General features: G+C 43.7%; 6 protein-coding genes across 7 annotated transcripts; 3 read left to right on the forward strand and 3 right to left on the reverse strand.

The window, feature by feature from the left end:
- The first annotated feature begins 662 nt into the window (after positions 1-662).
- LOC131258633 (protein flightless-1) lies at positions 663-6,330 on the forward strand. Of its 2 annotated transcripts, none has more exons than XM_058259988.1 (6): positions 663-1,001; positions 1,439-1,784; positions 1,863-4,757; positions 4,985-5,135; positions 5,208-5,486; positions 5,566-6,330. In XM_058259988.1, the coding sequence occupies exons 1-6, from the start codon at positions 935-937 to the stop codon at positions 5,698-5,700; spliced, it is 3,873 nt and encodes a 1,290-aa protein (XP_058115971.1). In that variant the 5' UTR covers positions 663-934; the 3' UTR covers positions 5,701-6,330. The 2 variants fall into 2 exon arrangements, with proteins under 2 accessions (XP_058115971.1, XP_058115970.1); XM_058259987.1 differs by having other exon boundaries at positions 663-997; positions 1,435-1,784.
- Positions 6,169-7,513, reverse strand: LOC131258634 (essential MCU regulator, mitochondrial). The gene is made up of 2 exons (XM_058259989.1): positions 7,010-7,513; positions 6,169-6,913 (listed from the first exon to the last, which is right to left on the reverse strand). Exon 1 carries the CDS (start codon positions 7,361-7,363, stop codon positions 7,082-7,084), a length of 282 nt encoding a protein of 93 aa, XP_058115972.1. The 5' UTR covers positions 7,364-7,513; the 3' UTR covers positions 6,169-6,913; positions 7,010-7,081.
- A 549-nt stretch (positions 7,514-8,062) lies between these two features.
- LOC131261356 (uncharacterized) lies at positions 8,063-11,384 on the forward strand. Its single transcript, XM_058263367.1, has 4 exons — positions 8,063-8,829; positions 8,897-10,504; positions 10,595-11,042; positions 11,134-11,384. The coding sequence occupies exons 1-4, from the start codon at positions 8,161-8,163 to the stop codon at positions 11,205-11,207; spliced, it is 2,799 nt and encodes a 932-aa protein (XP_058119350.1). The 5' UTR covers positions 8,063-8,160; the 3' UTR covers positions 11,208-11,384.
- On the reverse strand, positions 11,271-11,968 carry LOC131261357 (diphthamide biosynthesis protein 3). Its single transcript, XM_058263368.1, has one exon. It carries the CDS (start codon positions 11,776-11,778, stop codon positions 11,521-11,523), a length of 258 nt encoding a protein of 85 aa, XP_058119351.1. The 5' UTR covers positions 11,779-11,968; the 3' UTR covers positions 11,271-11,520.
- A 698-nt stretch (positions 11,969-12,666) lies between these two features.
- LOC131272728 (galectin-9B-like) lies at positions 12,667-15,562 on the forward strand. The gene is made up of 10 exons (XM_058274562.1): positions 12,667-12,698; positions 12,786-12,949; positions 13,024-13,112; positions 13,214-13,569; positions 13,750-13,878; positions 13,960-14,042; positions 14,485-14,682; positions 14,771-14,872; positions 14,960-15,136; positions 15,288-15,562. Exons 2-10 carry the CDS (start codon positions 12,923-12,925, stop codon positions 15,411-15,413), a joined length of 1,287 nt encoding a protein of 428 aa, XP_058130545.1. The 5' UTR covers positions 12,667-12,698; positions 12,786-12,922; the 3' UTR covers positions 15,414-15,562.
- Positions 15,563-15,700: 138 nt separating this feature from the next.
- Positions 15,701-21,515, reverse strand: LOC131261005 (dynamin-like 120 kDa protein, mitochondrial). Its single transcript, XM_058262880.1, has 11 exons — positions 21,353-21,515; positions 20,700-21,142; positions 20,509-20,625; positions 19,433-19,477; positions 18,465-19,234; positions 18,122-18,396; positions 17,900-18,061; positions 17,635-17,822; positions 16,968-17,559; positions 16,325-16,614; positions 15,701-16,242 (listed from the first exon to the last, which is right to left on the reverse strand). The coding sequence occupies exons 1-11, from the start codon at positions 21,379-21,381 to the stop codon at positions 16,178-16,180; spliced, it is 2,976 nt and encodes a 991-aa protein (XP_058118863.1). The 5' UTR covers positions 21,382-21,515; the 3' UTR covers positions 15,701-16,177.
- Positions 21,516-23,466: the final 1,951 nt, after the last annotated feature.

Genomic DNA, 23,466 nt, shown 5'->3' on the forward strand with positions numbered 1-23,466 from the left:
AGTCGATCTAAGGAGAGAAAAATTCCTGGAACCTATTTTTTACGAAGAAATACAGTAGAATGTCCATTATCCGAGTTGTTCTACCCAACCAAACCCATTTCATCAGGACCTGACCATTTTTACCGAATTCTGAATCGGATTCTGGGGATTAGATGAGCATGTATGATATGACGGATTGGGATTCGGATTTGAAGATCCGGATCTCAGAATGGATTTGAATCGAAAGATTCGAATCCCTGTAGGGATTCAGTTTTCCCATCACTAGACAGCAGTAGTCGAGATCGAACAAGGCCAGCATGTTTATAGAAAGTCCAGGTGCAACACATTCTAACAGTGACATATCTATTGGCATCTTATAGTCGGTATATGGGAAGTTAAGTCGGTATAAAACAAAGAACTGTCCTCCAATCTCTTTTACGCACTAATTTATTTTTCTATTCATTTAGTTTTAAAGATGCTTTATTATTTTCAACTCACCAAAACCGAACCGAATATTGAACAAAAATAAAATCAGTCACGAAACTTTTTGGACATACACGTCGATAGTCGGTAAATCAAACCGTTTGCCAAAGAAACGTCAAATTATAGGACGATTCGACAACACCTATTACCAGGAACCTTGGCCACTAAAGTACATTACCGAGAAACTGAAGAAGCAACGAATGGCAACGAAAGTGACGAAAAAGTGTCTCGAAAAAAGAATTTTATAAACATTTTCCTACAGAATTTAGTAGAAACGTACTGAAATGATTGAATGCACTTGAGCAATCTTGAAATGCATTAAAACTTTGAAGTTAAACTTGGAATTTTAGTAAAACACACCCGCCAGTCCCATCCCACCAGTCTGTGCAACGACATCGAACAGGTCAATCGCACGCAGTGTAGCAAGTGAAACATCGGGTAAAAGGTGTATACTACTGCAAACACTACCGCGATGAGTACTACAGGTGTTTTGCCGTTTGTACGGGGAATAGATTTCACCAACAATGACTTCAGCGTAAGTATCGGGTCTTTTTTAACAGGTACTTCTATACGGGCGGAAAAGGAACAATTCGCCTCGCAATACTTGAAATGCTTGTGTAAGTTACTTGAAGACACGCGAAGGGTTGGTAACGCAAATCGTACTTTGCGTAGGGATGATAGGTGACATACTTCACATACTTGGACCGCTCTGCATGCAGTAGCACCCAAAAACTACACACATTCTATTTTTATCATAGCCGTTTTCTATGTTTTCTGGGAGAAAGAAAAGCGAAGGTGTGCTGTGCAACGATAACGTGCCATTATCGAAAGGTTCAATTTTCTCGAACTTGTAACATACCTATCGTACTTGGGGCATTGTTTTGTTTTTTCGATTGCGTTTACGATTTATTTGAAAGTCGCCGGTGTATAATTTGTTGATTATTTTATATTTTACTCTCATTCTTTTTCTAGGAAGACAAATTCCCCAAAAACATCAAGCACATGTCGGGCGTCCAGTGGCTTAAGCTGGACCGTACCGGCATGGATACGATACCAGACGAAATGGGCAAGCTGGTGAAGCTTGAGCACTTGTCGATGAAAAACAATCAATTGGACAAGCTATTTGGCCAGCTGAGCGAGCTTGGCTGTCTACGATCGTTGAACGTGCGCCGCAACAAGCTAAAGAGTCATACCATTCCATCCGATCTGTTCGAGCTGGAAGAGTTGACTACGCTTGATTTATCACACAACCGACTGAAGGAAGTACCGGAGGGTTTGGAAAGAGCCAAAGCTTTATTAGTATTGAATTTGAGCAACAATCAGTAAGTTAGAGACTGCTTTGTTAATAGGCTGTGTAGGACCACCTACTAAAATGTCGTTACCTTCTTGTTTCGTTCCAGAATTGAAACCATTCCACCATCGTTGTTTATAAATCTTACCGATTTGCTTTTCCTGGATCTGTCCAATAACAAGCTAGAAACGCTTCCTCCTCAAACTAGACGCTTATCGAATTTGCAGACGCTGATATTGAACGACAACCCGCTGGAGCTGTTCCAGCTGCGTCAGCTACCGTCGCTACAAAGCTTGGTTTGTTTGCAGATGCGAAACACTCAACGTACGATTAATAACTTTCCCGCCTCGCTGGACAGTCTGTCAAATCTACAAGAGCTGGACTTATCGCAGAATGCCCTATCCAAGGTGCCAGGTGCACTGTACAATCTCGCCAACGTAAAGCGGCTGAATTTGAACGACAATGTCCTAGAGGAGATTTCGCCGCTGATAGAAAATCTGACCAAGTTGGAAACGTTAAACCTGTCCCGCAACAAGTTAACCACCCTTCCGGCTGCCATCTGCAAGCTGCAACAACTCCGCCGGTTGTATGTAAATGACAACTTGCTCAACTTTGAGGGCATCCCGTCTAGCATTGGTAAACTGAGCGCGCTGGAAGTATTCTCAGCATCGAACAACGAGCTCGAAATGGTACCGGAGGGGCTGTGTCGGGGCTGTGGCTCGCTGAAGAAGTTGAACCTTAGCTCCAACAAGTTGATCACGCTCCCCGAAGCCATCCATTTGCTGACTGACATGGAGCAGCTGGATCTGCGCAACAATCCCGACCTTGTGATGCCACCGAAACCAATTGAGGCTCAGCGAGGGGACGGATTAGCGTACTATAATATCGACTTCTCGCTTCAGACACAATTGCGCCTAGCGGGAGCGAACGTACCGGCGCAGGTTCAGGGAGCAGCTAATAGTGGGAAGGATCCAATTGCGCGCAAGCTCCGCCTACGGCGTGGCGCTCGTAACGACTCTACCGACAACCAGGACTCGGCCAAAATCCTCAAGGGTATGCAGGACATCGCAAAGGAGAAAAACAATGGGCTCGGTTTTGGCGAAGACAAGGTGGAAAATCTTAAACCCAAACGGTGGGACGAAACGCTCGAAAAACCGCCGGTAGATTATTCGGAGATCTTCGAAGATGAGGACGGTCAGTATCCGGGACTGACTGTTTGGGAAATTGAAAATTTTCTACCGAATAAAATCGAGGAGGCAGCGCACGGCAAGTTCTACGAAGGCGACTGCTACATCGTGCTAAAGACCTCGCACGACGATAGCGGCCAACTGTCATGGGAAATATATTTCTGGATCGGAACGAAGGCAACCCTCGACAAGCGTGCCTGTTCGGCAATCCATGCCGTGAATCTGCGGAATTATTTGGGCGCCCGCTGTCGAACGATCCGCGAGGAGCAGGGTGATGAATCGGACGAGTTTATGGCACTGTTCGACACCGATGTGACGTACATCGAGGGCGGCCGTACACCGACCGGTTTCTATACGATCGAAAACTCGGTTTACATCATCCGGCTCTACCGTGTGCATGATGCTGGAGCGAACATTCATCTGGAACCGGTTCCCGTTAGCCATCGGTCACTAGATCCCGGGTACGTGTTTCTACTGGACACTGGGCTGCACATATTCGTGTGGTACGGAGTGCGCTCGAAGAACACGCTCAAATCGAAGGCCCGCTTCACGGCGGAGAAGATCAACAAGCACGAGCGTAAGAATAAGGCTGAAATCTACCAGGAATACCAGCGCCAGGAAAGCTTGGACTTTTGGCGTGCGTTAGGATTCTCCGATGGCCAGGGACCGCAAGATGAGGAAGCGGAATGTCTTAACCAATCGCACGTCGATCCGGAGTTTGTGCCGGTTCCGCCGCGTCTCTACCAGATCCAGCTGGGCATGGGTTACCTCGAGCTGCCGCAGGTAGAGCTTCCGGGCGGTGGTAGCAATAAGCAGCTGACGCACACCATTCTAGCCAGCAAGAATGTGTACATCCTCGACTGCTATCTGGATTTGTTCGTGTGGTTTGGAAAGAAATCGACAAGACTGGTGCGAGCGGCCGCCATTAAACTTTCGCAAGAACTGTTCACCATGATCGATCGACCGGAGTACGCACTGATCACCCGCGTTCAGGAAGGCACTGAAACGCAGGTATTCAAGTCGAAGTTCACTGGCTGGGAGGAAATCATTGCGGTTGATTTTACGCGCACGGCCCAATCGGTTGCTCGCACCGGAGCCGACCTCACGCAGTGGGCTAAGCAGCAACAAACCAAGGCGGACCTGGCGGCACTCTTTATGCCCCGCCAGCCGGCCATGACACCAATCGAGGCCGCACAGCTTGCGGAAGATTGGAACTACGACCTCGACGTGATGGAACCGTTCGTGTTGGAGAACAAAAAGTTCGTGCGCTTGCCGGAGGAAGAACTCGGTGTGTTTTACACCGGTGAGTGTTACGTGTTTCTCTGCCGCTACTGCCTCCCGGTAGATGAGGACGACGAGGCCGAAACGGAAGTGGACGGTGAAGGTGCCTCGGGTGGTGCGAACGACGTTGGTGCCGGAGCAACGGGAGCGGGCCCGGTGATGAAAACAATGAAACAACTCGATCCAGTGGCGGCTCCCGCCGAGGAAATACAGTGTGTGGTGTACTTCTGGCAGGGTCGTGAGGCGGGCAATATGGGATGGCTCACCTTTACCTTTACGCTGCAGAAAAAATTCAAATCGATGTTTGGCGAAGAGCTGGAAGTGGTTCGGATACACCAGCAGCAGGAAAACTTGAAGTTCATGTCGCACTTTAAGGGCAAGTTCACTATCAAGAACGGGCGGCGTAAAGAGCGCCAGCGTACGCCGGAAGGAAAGCTCCCGGTCGAGTTCTACCACCTGCGCCAGAACGGCAGTGCTCTTTGCACTCGCCTCATACAGGTCAAACCGGAGGCCTCCTTACTCAACTCAGCTTTCTGGTGAGTATACAGAAGTACCGAACCGTTGGTATGATATGTATAAAAAATAACCTGCTCGATTCAGTCGAATTAATTCGATCGAAGTCCGTGCTGAGGCTGATTATTTTCATAAATTTACTGTGCCGTCCGTGGTGCTTAGTATTATAAAAAAAAATCATGTCTCGCATTTTCCCACACTTTGCACATTGTAATAGTAGACTTTTATTGACCGTTTTCTTCTCTTGCAGTTACATCCTGTTCGTACCGTTTGAAACGGATGATGACTCCGAGTCGGGTATCGTTTACGTGTGGATCGGATCGAAAACGACGGGTGAAGAATCTCGATTGATTCAGGAAATTGCCGAAGACATGTTCAACAACCCTTGGGTTAGCTTGCAGGTCGGTACCAGCCTTCACAATGAGGTTCGCGGACCCTTATCAGTTTTGTACAATACTTTTTGCTCCAAATAGATACTCCACGAGGGCGAGGAACCTGAAAACTTCTTCTGGGTCGCACTTGGCGGACGCAAACCGTACGACACCGATGCGGAGTACATGAGCTACACGCGTTTGTTCCGGTGTTCGAACGAGAAGGGCTACTTCACGGTGGCCGAAAAGTGTTCGGACTTCTGTCAGGACGATCTGGCCGACGATGACATCATGATACTGGACAACGGTGAGCAGGTGTTCTTGTGGCTGGGATCCCGCTGCAGCGAAGTGGAGATTAAGCTGGCCTACAAGTCTGCACAGGTTAGTTTAAAAATTCAAATAAGCGTATTATAGCGGATGCTGATGATTATACTTATCTTTCTATAATGTATGGTCACAGGTCTACATTCAGCATATGCGCATCAAACAACCCGAGCGACCGCGCAAGTTATTCCTTACGTTGAAAAACAAGGAATCGAAAAGGTTTACCAAATGCTTCCATGGTTGGAGCGCGCACAAGAAACCTCCAGAGTAAACAACCTTGAGCAGGCGTGGAGCATCAAACTATAAAAGAGAGATAAAACAACGCACGAACTTTAAATAAGTTTACGAAAAAATCAAGAAAGACAAACTCGGAGAGCACCGTTGCATGGGTAATTCATTTTACACGATTACTGTATCTTGACTTTTGTAATTTATTGTAATTATATTATTTATTACTGCACAATCCAAACATCCACGAGCAGCAGATGTGTTAACCGTTGTTTAAGATGTCGGTTTTTTGTTGCTTTGTATGAAAACGAGAATTTGTTTAAGCTTAAAGTCTTTCGTACAATCATAACGTGTACTGGTAACATTTTTTCTATAGTCATTATTAATAACTTGTATGTTGAGAAGTTATAACAGTTTTTACTGCTTTTTTTTGTAATTGTATATGGTTTACTGTAAAGAAAGTGTTCGGATATCCGGGATTTTGGCATAGTTTTTTTTTTTAATTTGAACAGTTATGTAGTGATTTGATATTTCCCTTATTTTATTAACGTACGGTTCCTAGTACCGTGTTAAGCAACGTTAAATATTTACGAAATACTGTAAAATGGATATTGTAAAAATAATCAATTGAAAAATCAATAAAAATCCGCGAGATGGTAGAAATATATAAACACATGCCTCCCTATTGGATCCAAGAGCAACCAGGCATAAAGTTTCCTATATGTTTTCGAAAGAATCAAGAAATAGTAATTTTCGTTGATAGTTTCACATGTTTTGATTCACTTTATTCAACAATCATTGGATTGCACTAACAATCTTATTAGTTTGGAGTTTTACTGGAGTGTTTACAACTACACGCTGCCGCATCGAAGACAGTTTCTTTAAACACAACAAAGTTGTGAAGCACGTACTTTTACAAATTATTTACATAAATTAAAAACTGGGCAAACCTTGAATATGCGAAACGGGTTGAAGCATGATTAGTTTCAAAAGTGCAAATTTTTCTTGGACCAAATAAAAATAAATCGCATTCCTTGGCCGCCATCTCGTAAAATATCACTGTGGTGCGTGCAAAGAAGCTATCAGCAAACTATCGTCTTTACTAGTTGGTTAACTGTTAACAACCGTGGGTAACGTTTCGTTTCGATAAATGATTACTAACAAGAAACTCTACCGATACGGATTCGCTTGTTTCGTGTGACCAGAGGATCGAAAAAAAAGCGCAAGCAAACATGAGGCCAACGTGATAGAATAATCTGAAATGAAAACAACGGTACATGTTTAGTTACGTTTTACTGAAATGAGCAAATATATAATTATCTCTAAAAAGGTCAATTCACGATGTACCGTACCATATATGCAACGATTTGTTTCATTCTAAAAATATCGATCCTGGTCCGCATATGTTGTTAACTTTTTTTCCTTTAATCGTCATCGTCGTCGTCATCGGACGGCACAAAAAGATCATTTTCTTCGAGAAAATTGGCCATGTTCTTGCTGATGGTGGCTCCAATGAGCAAACCAGGGATAACCGTACAAATGATACCAAGCAATCCGAAGGGTGTAATGTCGGGCATGGGCTTTAGGGCACCACTTCGATAAGTGTACTTTCGGCGGAGTGGTAGCCGTACGACCTGCTGCTGGCTTCCGCTCGTTTCAAGTAAGGTCGGACGACCAACGGCACGAATTAGTCGAGTTAGAACCATCGTCAAATACTATTCTTTGTTGCGTATCGAACGTTGTTTAGAGAAAAAACAACTATTACAACAGGAAGATTGGATTTTTCACGACCGAATTCCTCAAACACTCAACTAAACTTTGCCGTCAAAACCAATGTCCGCATCACAGGAATTTTCAAGGTTCCGTTTGCAAGTCAGGTTACCTCAAGTGTGAAGCGTGGGCATTGTTTTAGCAAAACAATAAAAAAGATTACATTTTACACAAGCCAAAATTTGGCATGGCATTCCGGACTGTTGTATTTTGGTAATGAAATAAAGCAAACCAGGTAATAGTAAGTAATAATAGTAGTAATAATAATAAAAAGCTTTTGTGTTTCACCTTAGTAAAATAAAGATACTTTGAATATTTATAATGCGAATGTCATTACATTAACTGTGGTCATTAGTGTGGATGTTTACAACATTGTCATCAAGCAAAAATTTGCATTAAATCATAATCCTTTGTTTTATATGTAACAAAAAATAATATAATGATATATTTCCACATAAATAGATGAATACAGCCTCACACTCTCAGCGAACATACGCAATACGCAATTCTGCTTGCTATGGGATAACCTGCCTAGCTAGCAGAATTAGTCATCTTGAGAATTTTGACAGCTGATTCAAATTTGTTGGTTGTCAACCGATTAACGATAATTTACAATGGCACTTGGAACCATTCAATCGTGCGACGCCGTTTGACTGCATCACTTCTCGTTTCTGTTGTAAGCATCTTCGTAATTATTAGTGTTTTGAAGTTGTTTATTGTGAATTTATCGAAAATGGATGGTTTAAAGCGTAAAGACTTTTATAACAACAATGCTGTAAAACGTATGAAAGCTGCTTCGAATCAACTAACCAAAAAGCAGCGCCAAGAGTCGCGATATAAAATACGCCAATCCAATCGCGATATGAGTGAATCGGAAGAGGAGAATGCTGGTCCAACGAAAATGCATCATAGCAAGCGTATTAACGTCGTGGAATCGAACAGCACGATGTTACTAATAAGCGATCAGTATCAACAGAGGTTGCATCGTTTGCGCGAATTTCAACAGCAAAAGGAAATGTTGCGAAAGAAGAAAGCATCCCAAGCAGCACCGTTCATTCCGTATGTTAGCAATACACGCATACGTGACGAAGTAGATAGCAATCGGAAGGGGGCACGGGCTCTGCGTGAAATGCAGTTGAAACCAACAGAGGAAGCTTTGCCTAGGAAACGGGTCTCACCTTTGCCTATGAAGTTCACAAAACCACGGGTGGACTGTTGGAGGACTGAAGGGAAAAGGGAAGCCTGTAAAGATGTACAACTGTTGGCTGGTGGAAAAGAGGTAGCTGGTGAAGGTGTGTGTCGGTTTGTTCACCCGATTGCTATCGTGAAACCCACTAAAATGACAAAGGAAGTAAAGAACGCCATTAAGCCTGCTAAGAATCGTCTAAACATCGAAAATGTTGTGGTAAGTGGCGCACGTTACTCCTTATGTTGGGATAATTTTATTATATCCTTCGTTCTCCTTTTAGAATCATCTGACCCGTCCGAAAACGGCATTGGTTACTTCAACTGCTCGCAAGGATAAACGCAAGCCTCTAGCTTTCACCTTCGATCCTCCGTCCGGGTTAGGTGTTGGCAGAAAGACAAATACGCTTACCGTGGCCGATGCAGACAGCTTGTTCGATGGTATTAGTCCGATCGATCCAATCGAAGATCCATCTCCACACAAAAAAATTATTTTGCCAAAGCCCAACCATGAGGGAGAGAGCATTTGGGAGCCTCAACCCGTGGCTGGTATTCTAGAAGCAACAGCCATCGGTTGTGAAAGCGGTGTTATTTTGATAAACGATGATTCACCAGTGGCTGAAAAGGCATTGGAACGGAAAGCAGCGTTGAATGAATCGTTCACTATATGCGATGCAACAGATCGTGCTTTCGAAAACGCCGAAGACAGCATCTTTGGATGCCGTCCAATAATCACAGACGAGCAGGTATCAATTGTGTCCGATATAAAGCAATCGGCCCCATTAACAGAAGCAGGAGAAAAACAGGATACGGCCGACGTGTCTTCCTCGCCAAGAGAAGTGTCTAACAAAACGGTTTTGTCTGCAAACCGACGATCATCTATCTGGTCTGTTACATTGGTATCTGGAGTCGATGTGCCATCGCCTAGTTTTGAAAATGCACCGATCACGGTCATTTGTCTCGACGAACCGAAACAAAAAGACACATCTGCATCGTCGCGGAAACGTTCTTCACTTGCATTCACGGAGGAAAATATAAATACAGTAATCTCTCCGAGTGTGTCGAACGTACAATCTGACGTAGCGAATAGCATGGCTAATCCGGAACGACGAAGCTCATCCATTGAACCGATAGTGATTCAAGAAGGCGATACAGAAGATCAACCAGCAGCCCCACCGGAAGAGGTGCTTCAAAAGACTAATTTTTATTACCAGAAGGTAGATAGCGAATTGGCACGTCTGCAGGCGCTTTGCAACGAGTTTGCGCCCTACCTGGAAGGAGAATATGAATTGAATGATCACTGTAAAGGCTTGATCATGGCGGCACAAGGGCAAACGAACATACTCATCAACAAGAAACTGACAAAGTTCCGCGACCTGATCGGACATTATAAAACCAAGTGGAACGATCGTAAGGTGCGCAACGATGATCTGGATGGATTCTGGCTAATGGTATCGCTCGATTTGGATAACCTAGACAAGCGCTTCGCCGAGCTGCGGACCCTGCGAGAAAATAACTGGAAGGAATCGGACCCAGAGCCGCAACCGAAGGAGAAGAAACTGCAAGGCGCCGGTGTTAAAAAGCGAGCTAAAAAAGCGGCCGTTGGAAACGGTGTCGCGTCAAAACCATCCTCATCTATTGCTGCGATGATACGGAAGGCACGGCAGGAACAGTTGAAACAAAAGGCTACAAATATTGACCTGGGCGAGCTGGCGGAGACCGTTACATTTGTTAAGACACCTGTGAGAAAGTCCGTTCGCATTGCAGCGTCACCCAAACGCAGAAGTTTGCAGAAGCGATCGTCCTTCTGCGCCGGAGGTACACCGACAATTATCCACTGGGAGCACAATGCAAGCCCGGCTTCTAGAAAACGTAAAACGATTTTTCCCGAGGTAAGTAACAGAAAAGAGTAGTTATTGTGTCATAGTTTTTTTTTTCAAAACAGCCGTACTTTACTAACATTGTACCAATAATTATTTTAGATTAAACAAACTACGGAAAGCGTTAAGTCTATCCTTAAGACACCCAGAATCGCAGATAAACGACGGGCGAAAAGTGTTCTTTTCCTTGATTCCGGTCTCGATACACCCCAAACACGACGTAGACAGAGCAGCCGGACTGTAGTGGACACACCGAAACCGAAGATAAAGTTCAACGAAGAGCTTGAAATTGAGCACATTGACAACCTAGTGGCCCGTACGCCATCGCGGTTGGACCAGGAATTACAGAAAAGGCGTCGACAGTCCTTGATGTTATTCTCGGCCACAAGTTCGGATGGGGAAAAAAAGGACAAAGGAGAGCAACCTAACATTAAACCAAGTGGTACGCCGAAAAATTTAAATTCTAGTAAAAGAAGAAACGGCACCTCATCCCGCAATCTCTCTGCTGTCTTCTGGAACACAGAGGATGATGTTTTCCTAGAGCCAGATGGTAAGTGTGAACCTAGGTGATAACAATACAATATAAGGATTACTGGATGTGTGAAGAAAATGAGATGATTATGTTTGTTTTTGATTTTCAGTTGGATCCGGTGGCAAACGAATCACCCGTTCATCGGCCAGTAAGTCGCGCAAAAAAACACTTGACTTCTCTTAACAATCTCTACAACCTTATAAAGCAACATAGGATAAGAATTTTGATAACATTATTAATTTGGGTATTGTAATTTAATGTTTTGAACGTTTTTATGGTTCTTTTGGTGTCGCTGATTAATGTACAAATGTTATTTTTTAAACCCAATTGCTAACATCTTTATCCGATTTCTTTTAATAAAACAACATCTTTAAAAATGGATACAAACAATAGAACCCAAAAGAAAGAAAAACAAGATGCTTACTCTGCTAAGCATGGTTTTTACTTATACCATAAACATTTCTGCTTACACTAATAACATTTCTCCCTCGTACGTTTAGTTTTTCTCCAACTGTTCCACCACCGCATTACTATTCACTTCGGCCTCGTCCTGTTCGGCTGCGAAGGCGTCCGGGTCGTAAATTACTTTCACTATCAGCGAGCAGCTGGGGCAGGTGGCTATTTCTTCGCCGGCTATTAGCTCTTCGCGGCTGATCTGGAATCGGTCCCCGCACGGGCATGGGTAGTAGTACATCTCTTCCTCCTCATCGTACTCGAAATCTTCGATTTCGATCTCATCGTGATACACACTCATCTCGATGGCACGACTGAAGATGCAAAACACAGCATCGCGTACAATCTGCAGCCTGTGAGCTAGCGAATGATGGCGCGCGCGAACGTCGTCTTATGATGGCTGCATTCAGAACAGTTTCAGGATTTATTTTTACTTCCCGCGCACATTGCTGACCTCATGTTGCGTATTTTGGTGTCCGCAAATAGTTTCGAGAAATGTCACAAACAATCCGGTAATGTCAGATAGGAGGGGAAGTTATGTTTACTGTTTTCGTTGTTTGACAGCTGATCGCTACCGAAGACAAATGTTCAAATCTCACAAAAATGACCGTTAAATCACCAATTCGGGCATATGGCCTTAGTTGTAGAATCCTTAACCCACAGAGGTCTACATCACCAGGTTAGCTGGCGAAGGCCCAGGAAGCTGGATTCAACAGCCGTACTGGTGTAAATCCTCGCAGACGAAGAAGAAGAAGAAACCACTAATTCGTCTGAATTAGTCCCGTCGAATTTGCTCCTGCTTTTATAAAATTTATTTTTTTTTAAATTGCTGACATAATGGCCTAATTGCTGCTCTTTCTGTTAGAACCATATGCCATATGCGCTTGCACATCACTCTGATCTACTTCCGTATTCCAGCATATTCTATCCTACAGCTACTTAGAAGCTTTCATCGATTTTGGACCAATTCCAAGTCGCGGTGGTATTTGTGTGCACTGTTATTATTATTTTTACAAGAGTATTTTTTTTTTAATTTCAGCTTAGAGGACTATCAATGGTCCTTGCATCTTCTAGCCACCCCGAGAATTCAACGTTTTAATGTGAAAAAAATAAAACAGCACATTTAACACAAACGCTTGCTCACAACTGCGTAGGCTCGCAGCGCTCGTGCGGAGGTTTTCGTGAGTGGGGGAATGTTTCAATATCACACTTGAGTCATAGGTACTTATCGAACGCAAGTCTGTTTCTATTGATAAGATTAGAAACCTATAAAGTAAATAAGCACACAGTTCTAGTGACTCGACGCAGTCCAATTTTTTCGTTTCAGTTTTGCTACAGGGTGCGTTGCGTCAAGTGCAACAGAAAAGTTGGTTACGCTTGAAACGAATTGGGTTTCAGTTGCAAATTTCTTGTACTTGTGAATTTCATTGTGTCAGAACGCACCGATGGCTACGATTCCGATTCATTCTCCCGTAAGTTTGTACCCTATCGCTGAACATCCGATGAGTCATCGATGGAGTAGTAACGTAAATCCATTACATGTCAGGTTATCCCATTTTTGGGGCTTATTCCGGGTGGATTGAGCCACGGACGCATGCTGCGCATAAAAGGCATTATTACCAAACATGGCGAACGGTACGTAGTCACCCCACCCCGCCGCGGCAAGCCCATTCCAAGCGACCGATTTGGCGAATGACTCATTAACAAGTCTCCCCCCTTCACACCCGACCCTGTAGCTGTCAAATTCATATTCAATCCGGTGCAGCTTTGTCGCCGCGGGACGACGTCACGTTGCACATCAGCATCCGTCCGAACGAGTACGCCATCGTTCGGAATACGATCAAGAACCAGGTGGTCGGTCCGGAGGAGCGTCACGGCGGTTGCCCGGTACGCTACGGTGAGCCGTTCGATTTGCTGATACTGGCGGAAGGAGGGCAGTACAAAATTGCCTTCAATGGAGTGCACTTTTGCACGTTCGCCCACCGTTTGCCGGTGCATCACGGCCGTTACATCGCGATCAGTGGCGGTTGCGTGATTTATTCGATCCTCTCCGAGCACGATCAGCCAGGTTCTTCGTCATACCAGCCGAACAGTAAGTGCTTGCGAAATTTAACGAAAGTTACCTTGGCGCGGCTTGACCAAGCGGCGATAGTGTGACATTGGTGTCGATAAGCTTAAGAAAAATTTTAACGTTATCTCGGTATTAATCTTATCACCAAACACTCTTATTTGTTTCTGGAATAATGTTTTTCCTTCTTCTCGTCCTTCGCAGTGCCATCATCGTACCCACACTCGATAGGATTCGCTCCACCTCCACCGCCATCGATGCCAATGGCGCCACCACCACCGTACACACCCCTACCTACGCACCCGATCGGTGGCGGTGGTGGACACTACAAAGGTAGAACACGCCGAGCGCTCTTTCTGAAGCTGTTCTGAAAGTCCATCAATTTCACGTCTTTTCGAAATGTCCCTTTTGTAGATTTGTATCCTCCGCCACCACCGCCACCGATGACAGGATATCCGCACCATCCTGTACCTTACCAACCGGCCGTGCCCTTCTCGGTACTGTTCAAAGAAGAATTGCAGGCAAAGATTGAGCAAATGTAATCATTCTTAAAACAAAAAGAAAGCGTCAAAGACGTAGTATGCTATTCGAGCGTAAAAATTGCAAAATGCCTAAACGCATTGAGCGATAGCCTGTAGCTGCGAGCGGCTTACGGTACAATAGGCGGGTATTTGTGTCTTATCACTGCTCGTGTGTAAATGCACAACAGTTACTTGTAAACCAAGTTTAATTGGCTTATATCTCGTTCCATTTATGTTTGGCGCATACGTTCTATGTTTTACTTTATATTGTATGTTGTAGTCAGTGCAAACTACATTCAATTTCGGTTGTTCATTATCGTTTGAGACGGTCCTTTGTTCAGAATTCAATGTTCCACGTTGTACTCGTTGTGTTTGTTTGTATGATTCAATGCTTCATCATCTTCCTCAAATCATTTAGGTTCAACCACATATCCCCCCAACGTCAAAGGGAAGTAAGACGGTAAAGATGAAAGAGATGCTTGCAGGTGGAATTAATCAAACGCAATATTTGATCCGCAATGCAATGGGTAGGGCGTCTGATCATCCAACCCATCCGGTGCCTTCAACCCCAGCTGCTAGTCCCTGGGTTCATAATGATCAGCAAACCGCTGACCAGGTATTTTGTAGCTTCTTATCTATTGTAAATAAGTGTTTTCAGCTGTTTTCTATTGCTTTCTGTTAACGTGCCTTGTTATGTTGTACAGTCCGGATGGGTTATGGTGCCACCGTCGGTTCCAGTCGGTGGTGGTCAAAACTCTCAACCATACCACCCTTGGGGCCAACCCTACCCGACAACCGCTGGCCAGGTATTTGCAGCTTCTTATGGATTGTAAATAAGTGTTCTCAGTTGTTTTCTATTACTTTCTGTTAACGTGCCATGTTATGTTGTACAGTCCGGATGGGTTATGGTGCCACCATCAGTTCCAGCCGGTGGTGGTCAAAACTTTCAATCATACCACCCTTGGGGCCAACCCTACCCGACGACCATAGGACACCAACAGCAGGCAACAAGTGGTAGTGGATTCCCGATGGCTGGTGCAGATGCGACAATATTATCGCAGTCCCTGTCCGTACGTTTGTGAATCTAAAGTTCTGTTACTTTGTTTTGTATCCATCCCAATATGCCATCCGTGCTCTTGCCTGTAGAAGCTTTTAATCAATTTCAAGGCACACAATATGCGGCACACGATATTCATATTTTCTATCTTCTTTTGATTGCAGAAAAGGAAACAAAAGAAACTGTTAAAATACGGTGCCGCAGCGGGAGTAGCCGGTCTAGGGGGTTACGCCTTGGCGAAGGGTATTCGACGCAAAGGGAGCAGTAGCAGCAGTAGTGATAGTGATTAAAAATTGATTATCATAAGCTTGCCACATAAATACCGTTTAATTTGTGCACAATAAAGCACAGTAACGAATTCTTGTAGATGCTTTACCGTCACGAAGTTTAACCAAAAATGCATATCTTAACCAAACAGAAAAAATAAAATGTTACATACAACTACAATCTAATAAGTGAGTTTGAACATTTACAGTTAAGTCGAATGAATGACAAAAAGAGGTTAAAATATTCTACACACTATTGGAATTCGTTTACAAGCAAGCAAACGAAGAATATTAAGTACCTGAAATTGTGTTACTTTGGACATACCAAGTTTACCAAGAATTTTCGTTTTATTTGCCACATAATCACACATTTTGGGTACGGTTTCGCTGACAAATTGGATGATCGTTTTGTGCAACAGTTCGATACCATGACGATAGCGGGGGCGCGGTGGTCTCCGTTAGCGAAATGGGCATTCAATGTTTGAGACAAGGAACTGTGGTTGAAAAGAATTTTATCCAAATACTTTTTCGGTGTTATGATTCATTTCACTGATTCGTTTAGATACGATTAGCTAAGCGTAAGCAAGTGTTGAGAATATAATAATTCTTAATCCTGCAAGGACACCACAATGATTCTTTGAATAAGGTTCTCACTTATTCATGTGCCTATTCATTATTCCTTGTCACAACTTTGCGGTTGTTCCAAGTAAGAATAGGAGAGTATTTAACCCCGGAATAATAGGTACGAGTCGTTTTTTTCTCTATTGTTGCAAAAACCATCGAATGTATTACTTCTCTAGATTAAGGGCATTTATGAATTCTTCCAATTTTTCCTGAATTTGTCTCACGCGAACTGAAATGGTAATGAAGGCAATTTCATGAGAAAAATTAAAAATCTCATCTCAAAAATCTTACTCCAAAACAGTGCTACTTACTTAATTCTTCTGCTAGTTGCACTCGTTTGCCGGTAAGCAGTTGCTGCTTCTTCTCGTCATCCTCACCATACTCGTCCAGCACTTCCTTGATTTCTTTGTCTAACCGTCGCGCTTCGCGATTGATGACCTGTTGGCGCAGGGCATTCGCCGTTACCTTGATGACCTGCTGGATGCGCCAGAATAGCACCACGTCGCTGCAGTTGATTTCACAATCGTTGCCCTGCTGGGAGTACAGATAGTACGCTTTCCGGCAGTCGTACGCACGATTCAGTGCTTGCTTCAGGAAATGCCTAGGAAGAAAGAGAGGGGACCGCAAATAGGGGGGAAGGTTATTAAGTCGACACACAGGCAATAACTATTTAATAAAAGAAATATTATTCCGTCTTGTCAAAAAGAGGTATGTTAGTATTCAAGTTCCATTTTTACAAATTTTAAAAAGACTGATCCATACTGAAAAATGGTACTTGAGTTGGTTTCATCCAAAATATAGAAAAATCTTAGAAATATTATCCCGTCTTCTCAAAAAGAGGGGTGTTCGAGTTCTATTTTTTTAAATTCTGAATATTTTTGATGATGATGATGATGCTGTGTTTAGTTGCTTGGTCACCAACATAATATATGATTAAATAGGTCAAACTCTTACCGCCTGTAGATGGGATACCACGTTTCCCGGATGTAATCCGTCTCCACTTCCACGTTGCTGCGCTGAAGATTTTTCCGCACCGTCGTCAGCTCGTCATAGCTGAGTGTTGGCGAGTGTTTGGTGTCACTGTCCAGTATCTTATCGAGCTCACCCTTCACCTGGCGGCGTTTGTTCTGCTCCTCGGTGGACGAGCGCCACTGGAGCCACTTTTGACTAGTGCTCGGACCGAACATTTCTGCAATCGTTTTCTCCGTCGTTAGCAGCTTCTCCTTAACGGATGCCTCGAAGAAACGCACCGCCTGATCCCACTCCTGTTTGTCATGCACACTCCGGTCCTCGAGTGTATTGAGCTGGATCACACGCAGCATATCGATGGCCTTATCCTCCCACGAGTGCCGCCGGATCGCTTCATCGATGACAGCACTCTTCAAATTGTCGTACAGATCGTCGTGGTCCGGTGTCTTACGGGCAACCTCCATGAGATGCTGGAATTCCTTCTGCAGTGCTTCCCAGCCGGCTTCAACTGACTTTGCCGGAAGCGCCTGTTCAGCCCATTGGCGAAGTTTAATGTCAACCATCGTATTAAATGAATCTACAAAAGAATAGGGAAACAAACGATATGTGTTATAAGAGATATTCCACAAACATCACCCTGCGATCGCATTACTCTGTGATCCGGATTGTGCTGCTGGTAGGTACACGTTTTCAAAAACGTAACTGGACAGTTTTTCCCACAGCTTACTGTTCAACAGTTCTTCCCACTTCTTCGCCGACACTTGCGACAAGTTTACGACCTCGTCCAACACCTCCCCTTTGGCTTTTTCAAACAGTTCATCTCGACCGGATTCCCGAAGCCTAAAAAGTATACAAAGAAGTCAGACAGTCAAGACAGTCTCAACCGGGCAGCTGTTGACTAGATCGCATAAACATACCGAGGGAAGTTGTTCTTCCATTCCGTTTCCAGATTGAAGCGCGTCGCCTTGAACGCATCGGCCTGCTGTTCTATCGTTTCCCGAACCATCTTCCAGAAACGGTCTGCAACCGCAAGACTGAGGTTTCTGGTTGTCACTTGATGTGACATTGTGACGCCACTTCTGTGAAAGTGGAAGGGAGAATTAGATGGTAAGCAAGAGGAGCGTGTCCCGAATACCTACTGGAACAGTTTGGAGTTTTTGAAAAACTTTTCCTCATATTCGCGTATCGTTTCGATGCTGTCATCTTTACGTCCACGGCCCGTGACGACCGCAAAGTAGCCGAGCGCCTTCATGGGAAACAGCTTGCCGGAGAGAATTTTTCGAATGCGATTCGGGTCTGCCAGATCCTCCGCCAGATCCACCTTGGTGAGCACAAAAATTGTACGTTTGCCAAGTGCATCACACTGCGAAACTAGGTCGGTTACGTTACTCCTTTCCGCGTCAACCGAACCGTCCTGTTGAAGCAAAGGAATAATTTAAGATAACGGTATAAAAAGTATTGAAACGTGCTGATGTAACAAACCTGTATGCAAAGGATGATAGCATTCGGGTTGCTCATGTAGTGCTCGGTCATGTGTTTGATTTGATCGCGCGTGTCCGGCGCCATGTCGACCGTTTGCGTCGAAATGATACCGGGCAAATCGACGAGCACCATCCGCTGCAAGCCCGGGCCCTTGACGGTCATCGAGATGACGTCCATGCTGACCGTTTTGCCACCCCGTACCGAATTACGCATGCGAATCTCCACGTCCCGCCGCAATTCGGCCAGATCGCTTTCCTTGGTTAGATCGTACTCTCGCTCCGAGTCGCGAAACTGGGCCACATGATACGGACCCTCCGAAAGGGTCACCTTAACGGGGGCGCGCGTCATCATTTCGCCACTTCCGCGCGGAAATATACGCGCCTGAGCGATCGACTCGAGTACCGACGTTTTTCCACTGCTCTGATCGCCAACCACAACCACCCGGGGCAGATGGTCGGCGGTCGTGTACGTCGTGTCGTACCCGGACAATTCGTCCAGCACCTCCGAGTACATGTCGATTAGCGATTTCTTGATGCGCTTCTTCGTCGGCTGCTTGCGATTGGTCTTCAGGATTAGGAATTGCTGCCTGAGGTCCCGGTTTTCCTTCTCCAGCTTTTCCACCTCACGCTGGTACTTCAGCTGCACGTTCATGATTTCCGTCTGCAGCGAGTCGACCTGTGCCTGCAGGCTATCGACACGTTTACGACTCTCTTCGGCACCGAGACCCTTTGCATTGACCGTGTTCTTTGCCCGCAGCTCATCTTTGGTAGCTTTAGTGGTACGAAACCGGCAAAAAAAGGGAGAGGAAAATGGATATAATTCAAGTGTTCACATTTTGCTACACCTAACACCAAGCAGGTTAACATTCAAGAATGACTAAATTAATTATTCTACACTATTTCACGCGGCCTAGGTACTAAAGCGTTGACTTGGGAAAGAAAAAAAAAATGGTTTGCACCGCTCTTTACCTCCGTATAGCTCAGAGATAAACTCTGATAAATTCTGGAAGGAACCTAGATGCCAAAGAAAGAGAAAAAGAAGAGAATGTTTTCGATTAAACGCGGAATTGTTTTTCTTTTCTTATGACCGGGATGAGCGGGGACGTAACAGAAGTTCAAGATGATGGTATAATAAATAAGCTTTGCAGTCGAATAGCTGCCAGGATGCTTTGGATCGATATTAGGTTGTTACATTAAATATGATTTATAATGTGTCTGGAAAGGTTCTTGGTAATCTTGTATAAGATTATTATGATCAAAACAAAAGCTAATCTCGCATATTGTTGGTTTGTTGGGTACACGACATCATCACTTTAGTGGATTCTAAATCAAATATGCATGATATAGTTTGTTTATTTTACATGGACTTTATGTTGTTATCCTGAAATTAGCTAGAAAAATCAGAGAGCATTGTTTGGAACAGAGCTCTTGAAGCATTATTTAAAAAAGATATTTCTGTTGATTTGAGGGTCAACGCTTCTTTCTTTTCAAATATTTTTCATTTTCATTTGGTATATTAATTTATAAGACGAGATATGGGTAGAGATATGTGTAGCTGTATCAATTATAGTTTCATCAGGTTTGTTAAAACAGTTATGTATTCTATTCCATAAATCTGGAACACGGCCTAGAATAGAATACGAAAAATTTTTAACAGAACTAATGAAAACACAGTTACTACTATTCTTATAGTATACTGTTGAACCATAACTTAGGAACTTTTATATTATAGCATATTTTCTAATAACCAATACAAAAAACTGGTAGGCTAACGTTTTTACATAAGAGAATTATTTTCATGTATTATTAAGAGAATTATTTTTTTTATTCTATCCAAAATAAGAATTGTAAAAGGTAAAACCATCTTATCAAAAAGTATCCTACTAAAGTTCAATGGTTTAAACATTATTATTCTTTAGATAAACACACATGAAAGCGAACTTAATGTCCATGTTAAGGAAGTAGAGTAACATTTAATCATTCTTGAGCACAGTATGGAGGAATACTGATAGTGTTGACGTTAAACATGTTTAACTTTTACTTACTCTCAATTTGAGGGTTTTGTTGCGTTTCGGCAGCTTCGATTGCATTATCCAATCGTTGGTCGAACCATTGACGCCATTCGTTTATTTTATGCTCGCTGAGTTGCTTTAACCGCGGATCTAAAAGTAACCAAACGATCATACATAATTTTCGGTTCGATTAGATAGGATGACTCCCTACTTGGCCTACCCACCTATTTCGATCGAGTCCTTTACGGCATCTTTCACAGTTAAGAGACTTTTGGTGAAATTCGCCCACTTTTCGTTGTCGGGTAGAACCTCCTCCAACCATTTCATATCCGGCAGGCCATCCTTCCACTCTTCGTAGCGTTTGTTCAGCGTGACACCACCACCGATGGCACCGCCCAACACCAGATAGCGTAGCTTCAGGACGCCTCGTAACACACGGCCGAGCAGCATTCCGTAATTCCGATGCTGATGTGAATACTGCCACCCACTGGCGTTCGGTGGTCGTAGAAATTCCTGCTGGCGGTAATAATTGTACCATGACCAAGCCGTCCCCGGACCGGATGCGCCACCAGTTGTGCCACCATTGTTCCCGGTAGTGAAACCCGAAAAGTTCAACCGGCTCACTGTATACACAACCGGTCGAATATGTTTGAACCGGGGGTCAATACTGCGTCGCGCCACGATCAATGTCACGGTTAGCATCAGTATTTTTGGCATCGTACGATGGTTAGCGTTGGTTTCGTCATCGTAGACCAAACGGTGAGCCGCAAGAGAGTAAAAACAAAAAATCAATAAACTTTACATAACATCCATATGAGCTCGTGATGAGCTGCTGCCTTCGCAGACTTTCTCCTGTAGTTGCTCTGCCGTGACTTACCTCGACCATCCACGCAGTAATTGGGCCATCTTGCGTTCAGGTTTGATCACCAATCCTTTCAGTGTCCGAAAGTGCTCAGTATCCGTTTACCATTCTTTCAGTAAGCTAGCTACAAATCGCAACTCTTTTACTGAACTTACGCCTTTTCGCGTTGCAATTTTCAACCAGCTCTGTCACTTTTTGTGTTGGCAGAATCGAGATTTGGAAGACTTGAAGATTCGATCCCTAGACGGATTCCATAGATTTGAATCCCATCTGACGGATTCTAAAAATTTTCTTAAATTGGGACTCGAATCAGATATGATTTGTTTGGGATTCGTATCAGATTTGATTTGTTTGGGACTCGATTTGATTCGGTTCTGACTTGATCTCAATCTATTTGAATTTTATATGACTCGATCTAGACACGAGGTGAGTTGAATTAGTCTCATAACTAGTCGTTCTACAGACAATGTGATTGAGCACCCGGTTGACAAAAATTCAAATTTTTTGCAGCTGTCATGTAGTACCAGCAAGTTTTCCATGGCAGATTGCTGGGACTCTTGCTGGAACTACATAGTACCAGCAACAATGTCAATTTCTGTCAACCGGGGCAGTTTACTCGTCTTGGGCGCTGGTTAGAACAGATTGGACAAAGATACAGGGTTTGACAGGCCAACATACAACTGGGGCAACGTTCCTTCTAAATCGCACCTTCTTTCAAAACAATAACAAAATTGAAGTTCTAACGTCAACTGGCTTATCGATCAGCATCACGCTGTAACTCGACACGGAGGGCGTAACCGATCAGTGTCAAAAAGGAACTTGTCAATAAAATGAGCGTTCTAGACACGGCAGAAAATCATCACGCTTCTGATGTTTCATATTGTTGTACTTTTTTCATTGGAGTTTACCGCTGTATATATTTTAAAAATCGCGCGCTTTTTTGTACGTTTGGTTTCACATACCTGGTGAATTTCATTACATACATACTACATTACATACATACTTAAAACATTTGTCCGGGTTGTTCGGAACTAGGCTGACACCGGATAATCGAATTCCACGGAGAATCAGGCTTTCATACAAATGCAAACCTTCCTTTTCTTCTTCGCTATCCAACATCTCTATCTCAAGGAACTCGTTGAATTCGTTCTCACCCTCCATTGTTCAATACACAATGTAATTGCTCGCTTGAATCTTCACAAGACACTTTTGCTACACTTTGTAATTCACCAGGTATGTGAAACCAAACGTACAAAAATGCGCGCGATTTTTAAAATATATATAGCGGTAAACTCCAATAAAAAAAGTACAACAATATGAAACATCAGAAGCGTGATGATTTTCTGCCGTGTCTAGAACGCTCATTTTATTGACAAGTTCCTTTTTGACACTGATCGGTTACGCCCTCCGTGTCGAGTTACAGCGTGATGCTGATCGATAAGCCAGTTGACGTTAGAACTTCAATTTTGTTATTGTTTTGAAAGAAGGTGCGATTTAGAAGGAACGTTGCCCCAGTTGTATGTTGGCCTGTCAAACCCTGTAAAGGTTTTTGCACGATTTAACTTAAGTTCAAAAAACATTCATAAACCTATTTTAAATAAATAAATACAGTAGAACGGATACGAATACGGAGTGATAATTATTTTTACCGGATTTTGAATAAAACTATCACTCTACATTGATAATCTTCTTGTTACTCGGGGTCCACACTACAGCGCGACGTCGCCTGACAGCAGCTGAACTCCATATAAAAAAAACCTTGCGCGATGTCGCGCGAATCGCGCTAGGTTTTTTTTTTGCATGGAGTTCTGCGCCTGTCAGCCGACGTCGCGTTACGCGACGGTGCAGTCTGGAAAGCGTGTTACATACAAAACTGCGCATAACATACATCACTGTGCCCGCTTTTCAATGCCTGCGAAGAACATCGTTACGTTAGTTCATAGATTTTTATGATCAACAGAACTGCTAACAACGGTGAGCTCTCATCGAAAATATGTAGCATGTTTTTATTGTGGAAAAAGCGTGTTTTCAGTAGTGATTTGATGTGGATTAAGATTGGAATAAACGATTTCCAGACCGGCACTGAAGGGTTTATATCGTATCGCACCTGATGGATTGGGATTCAGATT

Source organism: Anopheles coustani, chromosome 3 (assembly GCF_943734705.1).
Source record: "Anopheles coustani chromosome 3, idAnoCousDA_361_x.2, whole genome shotgun sequence".
NCBI classification, from domain to species: domain Eukaryota; kingdom Metazoa; phylum Arthropoda; class Insecta; order Diptera; family Culicidae; genus Anopheles; species Anopheles coustani.